This window comes from Trichosurus vulpecula, chromosome X (assembly GCF_011100635.1).
Source record: "Trichosurus vulpecula isolate mTriVul1 chromosome X, mTriVul1.pri, whole genome shotgun sequence".
Taxonomy (NCBI): domain Eukaryota; kingdom Metazoa; phylum Chordata; class Mammalia; order Diprotodontia; family Phalangeridae; genus Trichosurus; species Trichosurus vulpecula.
Window position 1 is genome coordinate 29,615,760 of NC_050582.1, and position 12,548 is coordinate 29,628,307.

At 41.7% G+C, this 12,548-nt stretch overlaps 1 protein-coding gene across 3 annotated transcripts in view; it reads right to left on the reverse strand.

Annotated features, from left to right (window-relative positions):
- Positions 1–12,548, reverse strand: part of MTMR1 (myotubularin related protein 1) — a 64,719-nt gene that overhangs the window by 21,252 nt on the left and 30,919 nt on the right. For all 3 annotated transcript variants that reach the window (XM_036740292.1, XM_036740291.1, XM_036740293.1), the window contains 4 exons: positions 11,622–11,807; positions 8,829–9,035; positions 8,080–8,172; positions 4,720–4,833 (listed from right to left, as the gene is read on the reverse strand). In XM_036740292.1, coding sequence (XP_036596187.1) covers positions 4,720–4,833; positions 8,080–8,172; positions 8,829–9,035; positions 11,622–11,807 — 600 coding nt within the window. The remainder of the gene's footprint in view (positions 1–4,719; positions 4,834–8,079; positions 8,173–8,828; positions 9,036–11,621; positions 11,808–12,548) is intronic.

The following is a 12,548-nucleotide window of genomic DNA, read 5'->3' on the forward strand; positions in this document are numbered from 1 at the left end:
GAGATAGAATGGAGTAAATTATCTCACATAAAAGTGTCAAAAAAAAGCAGTTCTGTAGAAAGGGAAGAGAGGGGGAATGAGTGAACCTTGGTCTCATCAGATTTGACCTGAGGAGGGAATAACATACACACTCACACTCAATTGGGTATTTTACCCCACAGGAAAGAAGGAGGAAGGAAATAAAAAAGGAGGGGATGATAAAAGGGAGGGTAGATAGGGACAGGAGGTAATCAAAAACAAACACTTTTGAAAAGGGACAGGGTCAAGGGAGAAAATTGAATAAAGGGGGATAGGATAGGGAGGAGCAAAATATAGTTAGTTTTTCACAACATGAGTATTGTGGAAGGGCTTTACATAATGATACACATGTGGCCTATGTTGAATTGCTTGCCTTCTTAGGGAGGGTGGGTGGGGAGGGAAGAGGGGAGAGAATTTGGAACTCAAAGTTTTAAAAGCAGATGTTCAAAAAAAAAGTTTTTGGATGCAACTAGGAAATAAGATATACAGGCAATAGGTCATAAAAATCTATCTTGCCCTACAAGAAAGAAAGGGAAAAGTGGATGGGGGAGTGGGGTGACAGAAGGGAGGGCTGACTGGGGAAAGGGGCAATCAAAACATATGCCATCTTGGAGTGGGGGGAGGGCAGAAATGTGGAGAAAATTTGTAATTCAAACTCTTGTGAAAATCAATGCTGAAAACTAAAAATGTTTAATAAATAAATAATAATTTAAAAAAAAAAAGAACATAAGCTCCTTGAAGACAGGGACTGTCTTTCTTTTTGCTTATATTTGTATTCCCACCACTTAGAACAAATCCTCATTGCCCTGCCTTGCCATGACAGTATCCCTAATGCTCAGCAGGGTGTTTGCTGCATTGAATTCACCCTTTACTCCTAGTTCTGCCTTTGGGGGCCAAGCAAAACAAGTTTAATTTCCTCTCCCCTGTAACGGTCCTTCAGATACTTGAGAATAGCCAGCATATTCCTCTGGAGTCTTCTCAAGGTTAAATTCCCAACTGCTTCAACTCATCTTCCAATGTGATAATTTTGAAGCTATTCATTTTCATAACTGCTATCCTTTGGACACTTTCCAGTTTATCCAGGACCTTCCTAAAATACGCCATCCACTATATCAAATTATAACCCATCTGGGGTGAGGGGAGGGGAGATATGGGGAAAAAATCTGGAACTAAAAATTGTATGAAGTGAATGTTGAAAACTAAAAAACAAACAAATAAATTTTTAATAAAATAAAATATGGCATCCAAAATTGAACACAGTCCTCCAGATGTGTCCTGACTAGGTCAAAGGGCAGTGGGCACATTCACTTCTATCACTATATACGATCATTAAATTCCTTTACCAGTGCATAACTCCTCTACAACTCAGGAGATGATCTTTGAGAGACACTGTAACCAAAACGTTCATCACCAAGTCACCTTGTGATGAAGCTCTCTAAACATAGTTAGGTCCTGACCCTCAGACTGAGTCAATTAGTGGCCATTTCATCTCATTAGGACTTGCCACAGCTTGTGTTCTGCTCATGTGGCCTTTGAGAATCTGGGGTCACTTCCATGAAAGGCATCAGGTGATAAATTTAATGGAGGGAGATACCTAAATGTAAATTGGTTAGACCTTTCCCTATGAAGAAGATTGATCATAGACCTCCAGGCAAAACTTAGTGACACCCTGCCTGTCCCCTCCCACTCCCCCCGCCCCATTTCAAAGGGCAAATTCATGGGATATCAAAAAGGTAATCCCAAATCAAAATCAGTAGCAGGTCAAGTCATTCATAGGAGAGGGTAATTCAACTGAATAAAATGGAATTTGACATTGACCAAACAACCACTATGGGCAGTGCTGAGGACAGAAAGACAAAAATGAAAAACTACCTCTGCCTTCCAAGAACTCACATGCCAAAGGAATGTCCAAGAGGCCAAACCTGGACATGCTCAATTCGCACAAAGTCAGATCCCTACAGAAAGAAGAGCAATAGATGGACAGGACAAGGTTTCTTAGTGCCTGCACACTGCCAAGACAGGTATACTGGCTGCTGCTCTGTACCAGGCCTGCTTTTCCCCAGCATCTGCAGATAAAACTTCGTCACTTGTCCAGCACTCCAGGCGTGTACGAAGCTGTGGAACCATTCTGGAATCATTCTGATCAGAACTTTGATATGAAAGCATTAACTGTAGTAGGTCCATATATGTTACACAATCAAGAGAAACTCTCAGAGAGTGGCCAGGAGCCGATGGGATGCATGGCTAATTAGTTTGGCTCAAAGTTACGGTCTAAATGATTCTGGGAAGGTTCTGCCGCATAGCATGTCAACAGAAAGATGAAAGCCCCCTCAAGCTTCGATTATTTTCAGAACCAGAGAATCTCATAGTCGAAAGCAACTAGAAGATATCTACTTCAACAAAGACATGAAAAAGAAGTCCTCTCTGCAACATACCCAACGAGTAATCAAATACAGTCTTTGAAGCCCTCTGATGAGGGGGAAATAACCTGCTGCTTCCCAGAGGTGACCCATTTGATTTCAGGATAGTTCTAATTGTCAGGAAGTTGTTTGTTTGTTTTCTTCCTGACCTTAAACCTAAATCTGCCTCTTTTCGACTTCTACTCACTGCTCCTAGTTGTGTCCTCCGGGGCCAAAAAGAACAATTCTAATCCCTCTTTCATACAACAGCCCTCCAAATACTTAAAGACAGCTATCATGATTCCCCAGTCTTCTCTTCTCCAAGCTAAATATCCCCAAAGTCCCTTCAACCTATTCTCCAATGACACGCCCTTCACCATCCTGGTTACCCTCCTTTGGATGTTTTCCAGCTTCCTAAAACGTGGCATCTAGAACCAAATGCAACATACAACATGGCCTGACCAGGACCAGGTATAGTGAGAATACTATCTAACCGCTATCAGACCCAATGCCCCTCTCAATGAGGCCTGAGATCGCATTAGTTTTTTTGGCGGACACAAGACACTGGTGACCCACAGGGAACCTGCTTTTTAGAAAACTCCTTCCCCTTCCCCCACTGGGGAACAGTTTGTCTTTGGGTTTACAGAAGTTCATCTGTGAGCTCTCCCAATTCTTTCTGGGCTGACTTCTCTTGCAGAACTTTGCTCTATCAATGGTAAGCTACCTCTCCTTTCCCTGAACCTTCTGAAATCCTGTTCTCCTAAGATGTAGGCTGCATGTCAAACTTTATGTGTACTTGGGCTTTCCTTGCCCTTTCTGCTTTCCCCTCCTTTGCCCAAAGGAATAAAAGAGTTATTAATTAGACTATGGGGTATATGTGTGCGTGTGTTCGTGTGTGTGTGTGTGTGTGTGAGAGTGAATGAAGGGAGTTATGTGACTACAGACTACTGTACTGGAATGAGTCTTTTAACGTGGTCAGATATTATTGATCACTCTCTGACTAATCAAAGAAAATTATAATTAATTCATAATTTATATCGATAAAGGCTCCGCTCTCATCTTGCTTCTCTAGGAGGCATTGGGCTAGTGTCAATTCGTAGAAATACGAATATATAGAAATATATAGACGTAGAAAACAAATGAATATACCTTTATCTTTGAAATGCTTCCCATTTATTTGTACCTTATATGGTACTAGTACACTTCACCATACAAAATGCTGAAAAAGCTTTGCAAATCATTATTCTTCACATCACTTAAATGCTTTCTGGAGATGATAGGATTTAAGAGGAACCAATAAAGTAGCTATAACATTATACTACTAAAATGACAGCCATAACATCCCTTTTTTGTTTTCTATTAATGAGCTGGACCCTAAAGAATATCAAGGATATTTAAAGCTAATGATTAAATGATTCATTTGTCATTTCTGTGGAGTATGAAAGTTCGCTTTCTTTACAGAATATTTTGTCTTGAAATCTATAGGTTTCTATTGCACTGAAGTCACTTATTATTTTTTGTTCAGTCGTGTCCAACTCTCTGCGATCTCATTTTGGGGTTTTCTTGGCAGAGATGCTGTAGTGGTTTGCCATTTCTTTCTCCAGATCATTTTACAGATGAAGAAACTGAGGCATACAGGATGAAGTGACTTGCCCAGGGTCACACAGCTATTAAGCATCTGAGGCCACATTTGAATTCAGGAAGATAAGCCTTCCTGACCCAAGGCTGGACATTCTATCCACGGCAGCACCACCTAGCTACCCCTCAATGAAAATAGTCACTTAATTCAGGAGGATTGTTCTTTTAGCTTATGAAAATACCTATGCCATTTTTCTCTCCTTCCGCTATGTTGGGTCACTTCTCAGATTAGAAGATAACCAGAGAAGGGACAGAAGCTGAAATGCAATTCTACACAATATTTGACACCAGCTTCTGTCACAGGTTTGATGGCAGAGAAGGTTAAACTACTAGCTGAACTGAGGTTCTTAGATAATCCATTGATTTCATTTATGTGCCTTTCTGCGAAGTGCCATGGAAAATCCCTTTGAAACAGAAAATCTTAAAATCATACAAGAGACAGTTGTGGTCATCTGTTTCAACCCCTTGATTTACAGATGAAGAAACTGAGGCCCAGGGAAGGTAAAGTCACTTACCTAGGGTCAAACAGCTAGTTAATGGGAAACTCAGAATTGGGACCCAATTCTCTTGACTCCTAGTCTTGTATTCTCTCCACTAAGCCACTTGACTATAAAAACATCTGGATGAACATCATAAACGTAAAATAAAAGTAGGGCATATTTACCTCTTTTAACCGTTGCTGTTCACAGTTGCATAAAAAAGTCCCAAAGAGACAACTGTAAAGGTGATCCAAGATGGTAATCAAGAAGAGTTCGTTGAATTCAAAAGCTGAGGGAAACTTAAAAGATGGGGAAACATTTGGTTTAGATTTAAAGCACACGATCTAAAACACAACCATATAAAAATGCTCAGCCATAGTTTAGCATCTGACCAGAGGTGAACAGATCACGACCATTTGGTGAGAAAGGAAAAGCCCTTTATCCACTCAAGTCTGTTGGCTTCTGACGATTTTAACAAAGAATTGGAAAGTAGGTTAGGGCTTGCTGATGACCTTAAACAAAGAAAGGTGCAGAGCACAAAGAGATTTTGTTTAAACCTGCCAGGCTGTAGTGAAATGTCTTAGTCAGTGTTGCTGATAGTACAGACTGAGAAGTGTACTTGGCCAACCTGCTGCTGCTTGAAGTCATGGGATGGTGTAGGACTCTATGGCTTTGACACTGACATTGGGCTCCAACATTTATTTCTGCCCCACTATGGCTTTTTAGTATGGCTTTATGGGGGTCTGAGTAAATTCTTACCTACCCCCACTCTCCTGCAGCTGGGAGTTAGCAGGTGTTCTGTGTTTGAACAGGTTGGTAACTAGTATTTTTGTGTTAACTAGACACACAAAGATCATGGCAAGTAGAGGAAGGCTGCCTCTAATATTCCTCTCAAACGACCTCTCAAATGGAAGGCTCCTCAGAGGTCAGCTAGCCTGACCCATGTCTTAACAGGAATCCTCTCAACAGTATCTCAGACAAGTGGTCACCCAGCCTCTGCTTGAAGACCTCCAGGGATGATATTTTGTGACTCAGATTAATTCACAAAATACTATGCACGACAAATACCATCCAGCTGGGCTTTTGCTACAGCAGAAGTGGCAGGATCAGACTTCCCTACCTAAAGAAGTGGCAGTTGGAGAAACTTGTCCCTGATGTGATTTTTGGAGGCCATGTTGCCTTGCTCTGAAGGTTGAGTCCTGCTTTCTCCCCTTCTCATGGGCCAATAGCCTTTGCATCCTGGCTTGTACTGGCTTTTCTGCAGTACTACTGACTACTCAGGTACCTGTAATTAATTAGATGCTGCTTTGAAAACACCCTTTAGTGACATAAAGAAATAGTGGTTAAGTCAAAGCAATGGGAGTGGGAGTCCAAGCTCTGTTCCCCTCCAAAGGTGTTTGATGTTTATTTAAAAGCACCTGACATTCACTATCTTTTCAAGGATAAAACAAAACCCCAAGTCAGAAGTCTATGTTGCTTTTGTGTTAATTAGTGAAGTTCTCTCAGATTATGGTGGAGAAAAGTGTTTTCTCAAAGCTTCTCTATGCCCTTTATGAAAAAGGGAAGTTGTGTGCATCATTCCAAGTCAATGGGAAATTTCTGATGATTCACCCCATGATTTAGTTTAGTTCAGTTTTCCTGACTCTGTAGCAATGAACTGAAAAGCCAAGTAAGACCATGTGGCATAGAGGCTGGAGGGCTGGCCTAGGGTCAAGAAGAGCTGGCTTCAAGTCCTGCCTCTGATGGGTCCTGGCTGTGTGACCCTGGGGAGGTCACTGAACCTCTCAGGGCTCAAGACAACTTTCAAGATCCTAAGCTGCAGAGCAGGAGCTCTGAAATCACAGGACCAGAAAAACATACTTTCTTTTCATCATTAGTGTGCATCTTAAGTTGCATAACTCATTTGAGAGGTTATTTATTCAATAGCCAATTAAATATAAACATAAAAGTGAAGAAGCAGATGCTCCTATTACTCCACAGTGTGCCAAAAGTCTTAGTGCAGTTTTAAGCTTTAAGAGCTTAAAATGGTCTTAATTGAAACAAGCCTTAGTCGCTAAAAACTGTGCCAATCCTTGGGGCACCTCACATTTTCATATAGGGCCTCTGGATTTAAAAATCAGTTAACAATGATTTTTCAAAATTAATTATATTCTTATTGCAATTATTAAGGACAAATGAATGAGTGCCAAACCAAGACAGTCAATGTCCAATCCTTCATCTGTCACCGGCCCACCGTGGCTAGTCACTTACACCTTTCTTTCTAAGTTCCCTCTAACACTTGAGTTTGAAGTTAGCTGGACTTTCTTCATGCTGGTGTCCAGCACTAATGGAGATGTTCTTTACACTAATCTCGAGCTGCGGGTGCTGGCATGTTACAAACAAGAACATGGCCAGGAGATGTGGGGTCAGGTAGAAACAGAGACAGAGGGGTAAAGAAGGCGCCCTCAAGCTTCTCATCTGCCAAGTGCTTTTTTTTTTCTCCTCTGGTTGCTGTTATGCCTGCCTGTACCAGTTCTCTTCCTTCTCCTTACTCCTGCTGTTCTTCTGATGTGTCATTTATAGTCTGTAAGCTGGGAATTAAATAAATTGGTTTGTTTGAGGAGTACGTAAAGGAAGAGCAAAGTGGTTCTGAGGGAAGCATTTGTCTTATACACAAAGCACATGAAGTATGTGAAATGGATTTTGCTTCCCCTGAGGCGTATCTCTTTGCTTACTTCTGAGTTCTCGACCATATTACAGATTAGGTTGCCAGATAAGTGACCTCTGGATAAGCGAGTGTGTCCTGTAATTTTACTGCTTTTACTTTTTGTGGCAATAATTCCGTGGAGGGAATCCATGTATTCATACAAGCAGAGGCTTGGGTCAGGGCCATAAAGAGGTTTAGAAGACAACCTGTGGTGCCGAAGTGCTTGGGGGATGTCACTGGGAAATGCGTATGGGCCTTTTAATCTAGCAATATCACTACTGAGCATACACTCCAAAAAAGACAAGGACAGAAGGAAAAGACTCATATGTACAAAAATGTTTATAGAAGCACTTTTTGTGGCAGCAAAGAACTGAAAACAATGTGGTAGCCTACCAATTGGGGAATGGCTGATGAAACTGGCACGTGAATGTGATGGAATATTGTTGTGCTTCTAGAAACGAATATGAAGAATTCAGAGTCTTGGGAAGCCTTGTATGAACTGATGCAAAGTGAAGTTAGTAGAACCAGGAAAAACAGTTTATAAAAAATCACAATAACATGAAGGAAAGCAACTTAGAACAATGATCAAGTCATAAGCAATTATGAATGATGATAAAGCAGGTCCCCCACCTGTTGGCAGAAAAGGTACAGAGGATGACATACATTCTTAGACAGTACTGTGTTGAAATACAATCAGAAGTAAACAGGATCAAAAATCCCAATCTTTCCATCAATGAATACATAAAAGGTCACCTTAATTCTACTTGGGAACTTCACTGAAAATATAGCTAATCTTCAACCTCATTAATAAAAAGGTCTTAATCAAAAGACTACACACATTTGCATGACAGTCTCTTACCTGTTTAGTCATTTGCCAGACACAATCGATAAATTGAAGAAATATAGGAGATCTATCAGCATCTGCATGGTTGTCATCACCATGGCCTACTCTCTTTTAAAAAGAAAAAGAAAGAAAAGTAAAGCTATGCACACTAATATATCATGGAAGTAACTGAGAATGTAAGTTTTATGACTTTTTTCTTATTTGGGGACTTTTCCAGTCTCTCTACTATGTCCTTCCATGCTGATGTTTTGTCATTTTCTTTCACATAACTGAGGCTATTAAAAACATGTGTATATGATCAACAAACTTAATGATTTAAAAAATGTTTTTAAGTCTGGCCACCTGCACAGGACATACCTTGGAGGTCTTTTATCTACACGGACTATAAATCGGCAGTTGATTACATAAACACAAAATAACTATTTGAAAAATTTTTAAAAGCAGCACTGACAACCTAGGAGAGACTCCCAATCTCCTTATTTTTAACTAAAAGATAAAATGTCACCTTTGAGTTCATTCTGAAGCAAAGTCCAGTGCAGACTAACTGCAAAGAGCTAGTTGGTTCCTGGATATTTATTCAGGAGTTAGCTAAAATTGCGATGGGGACACAGAAGGAAGGTGTAAAAATATCCCATCAGGAACACCATGAATTTTGCATTTTACGTTATTTAATTATAGTAACCCACCGTTCCTAGTACAGAACAGGAAAGATATTGAAGATGATGACATCACCGTTACCTACTAACCAAATGATCTCAGCTTACCAATGCAAACCTATGCCCAAAGCTTGTCCACTCTTTTTCCACAAGGGCCTCAAATCCTTGAATGGTGCGGTAATAACTGTCCAACATAAGCATAGCCAGAGACGTGAGCTGTGCTGTCCGATCCCATCCGTCACTACAGTGTATCACCACAGAAGTTTTTCCAGATTCTATTTTATCAGCAATTCTTACTGCTCCAGCAAGAAGCATCTTCAGAAAAGAAAGCAGACATTTTTAACACCTTTTAATAAAAAAAGTTTCCTGTCCAGGTTCATAGGATGTTCTCTTCATTCCTCAAGCCATTTCCATCATCCCCTTCTCTAATGCCTCTAAACAGAGGCTTCACTTAATACTTCACATTCGTTTGAGTTCCTTTTTCTCTTTCACTCCAGACTTTAGATTCCTTGACCATCCCTATTCTTGCCTCCTTTTCTCCTGTCTCAGGGGATGAGGTGGCTTTTCTCACGTAATCAGCTGTCTGAGCTTGGATAAAGCATGCAAACTCTCTAAGCATATATGCTTGCCTATAAATGGGCCTAATGGTAGAACCTCCCCTCAGAGGGTTAGTTTGAGAATCAAATGAGGTAATATAATGGAAAGCAAACCTGAAAATATTAAGTGTCAACTGCCATCATTATGATTCTCCTTGCCTACTTGCGTCCTTGAGCTGATTCTCTTCTGTCTCCTCTAACAGTCTGACTCCTTGACCACCCCCATTTCTCCCAGTTTTCAGCCTCTCATCCTTCTCTGATACTCCCCTGCAAAGGAAGCTTCAGTAGCTGCCTCCTGCTTCTAGAATAAAATAACTCCTGATTGGCCTTTAAAGTCTTTCCCAATCCGGCTCCTGCTGGGGCTTCCAGACTGATTCAACAGTACTCCTCCTCCCCTACTCTGTGGGTTCTCTTCAAGGCTCAGTCAAGGTGATAACTCCTTCCAGAGGCCTCTTTTGATCCCCCCAGTTATTACTGTCCCACTCACCACCCCAAATCACTGTTTTTATTTTGTTTCTATATCTCTAAACATGCTCTGACCCCTCAATAGAATGCAAGGGCCCTGGGGGCAGGGCCTGTCTCACTTTGATATCCACACCCACCCAACACATTCAAGTTTGCACAGAGCTTTACGTACATTCTCATCTGCGCATCTCAGCAACACTGTGATGAAGCTAGTCCAGACATCATCCCTATTTTACAAATGAGGAAATTGAGGCTACCCATGTTTACACAGCTTTGGAGTGTCAGAGGCTCTTTGAACCCAAATCTCTTCTGACTCTAATTCCAACACCTAACCACAATGCCATGCTGTCTTAGGATAGGATATCACAAGCTATGTTCACTAAGAATTCATTAGCAATTAAAGAGTATCTTAGCACTGTAAGGGACCTTAATGTCACTTGGTTTAACCTCTAACCTGACAAGCCGTTGGCCAACTTCTCTATCTGAGCATCTTTAGCAAAGGGAGGAGCTGGCTTGGCAGGCCATTCTGGTTTGGATCAGCTACACGCATGTTCTTCCTAATAAAGCTGACTCCCTGTACTGTTGGCCCATCACTCGGTGTTTTTTCCTGTGGAAACAAGCAAAATAAATCTTGTCTACGTGATAGTTCTTCAGGTGTGTGTGTGTGTGTGTGTGTGTCTGTGTGTGTGTGTGTTTGGAGGGGGGAAGGCAGGGCAATTGGAGTTAAGTGACTTGCCCAAGGTCACACAGCTAGGAAGTGTGTCAAGTGTCTGAGGCTGGATTTGAACTTGGGTTCTTCTGACTCCAGGGCTGGTGTTCTACTCACTGAGCCACCTAGCTGCCCCAGTTCTTCAGATCTTTGAAGGCAGCTTACTGTGTTCCCCCAGTTCTATCTTTCCCAAGCTTAACACCCCTGCTTCCTTAAACAACCAGCCAAATGAATGTTCCCCAAGGTAGACATCGCTTGTTCCCTCTCTGTCTCCCCAGCAGCTAGTAAGTATCTGGCCCCGAGGAGGTGCTGATCAAGTCCTCTTACCATCCTGGTCACCCGACTCTGAAGGTTTTTGTGCTGGCTTACTGTTATCCTTTTTTGGAGGGAGGTGCCTAGAATTACACATCATAGTGGCCAGGTATTCTGAGTGGCACAAACAGCGCTCGTGCTACTACCTTTCTGCTCTGGGACACTAGGCTCCTCACCACAGGGCTCTTCTTGGCAGCCACTGCTGACTCTTCAGCTCGGTATTAAACCCTTGGATCTTCCTTACCGCACGTGCTGTCTAGCCACATCTCTCCTGTCCTGTCCTTGTTCAGCTGATTTTGTTTTTAAATCTAAAATGAAAGGGCATGGACGCCCACACGTGCTCTATACTTATTATGTTTCCTCTTGCCAGATTAAAACCAATGTTCCTTAAGGACAAGCCCTGTTACCTTTCTGTCTTTGTGTCGCCAGGGCCTCACAGTGGCCAGAGGAGCCGGTTTATTGGGTAAGCTGGGAGGTGTGCTGAGGGAGGACAGCTTGAATCCTGGTTCAGCTACTTACAATCCAAACCAATTAACTACTCTGAGTCTCAATTTCTTAATCTTCAAAACACATGTTAGACTACACTTTTCACTCTAAACCCATGTTCTCATTTAACTGACAACATCCTAGTCCCGAAGGACTGCCTCAGAACACCTCTTCCTCCACCCCCAAAGGCCACATCAAGATTTCTGTTCATGGGAACAGAGGAAAAGAGGTTAAGAATACAAAAGATATATTCATCTGTAAGATTAATGCCAATATAGTTTTGCTACAATCACACAGTTTTAATAGCATAGTTTTAAGACAGAAGTTCTTTACCCTTATATATTCCAACCAATGTGTTGCATCCACGTTGGATAGCCACTTGGCCTCATCAATCGAAGGATAAACAATTTCTTTCAATTTACGTAATGATTCTCTCATCACGTGAATATTGTGAATTTCCAAGAATATCAGCTCAGCATTTGGATAGGCACTTTCACTTTCATATCCTCCACCTTTTGCCTGTTTAAAATAAATTAACATGCTGATGGTTTATCTAGACTTTCCCACTTTTGTACAGAAAAAAATATTAAAACTATTCTCAGAAACAATGAATGGTAGCCTACAACCTTCCAAGGTTTGTTCAAGTGAACCTTCTTTTACCAATTCAATAAACATTTGTTAAGCTCCTACCATGTACCAGGCACTGTGCTAAGCTTCCGTCCTTAAGGAACTTACAATCTAATGGGGGAAGACAACACATGAGAGGAAGCTGAAAACTAGGAGACACACTACAGAGTGCTGAGCCCAAGTGAGGCATGTTGTTCCATGGAATGGAAGCCAAACAGAGCAGCCTGTGGAGAATGGAGTTATCAGGAAGGTTGTGAGCCCTCTAGAAAGGAAGGCATTTGCAGTTTAGTACTCTACCCTCTAGCCTTCCAATCAGAGGGGATAGGAGGCTGATGGAGGTGGGAAGGTAGAGCATGTGCAAACCTGAGTCATTCTTCCCAGTGATGAGATTTCAGGTGAACAGCTTATCCTAGCAAAGAGGGGGAGGGCATGCTATCCTGTGGAGTGGAAGCCAGGCAGAGCTGCTGATGGAGAACGGACCCTCTTTACGAAGAACCCCAGGTTGATAGTGCTAAATCTGTAGTTTGGTCTCAGTTTCCCTGACAAAGAAAGGCTAAAGCCATTTGCAAATCCAGGTCAAACCTCAATATGGCAGATATTTGACACAAAATCTCTTCAGGGTAAAAAGACTTC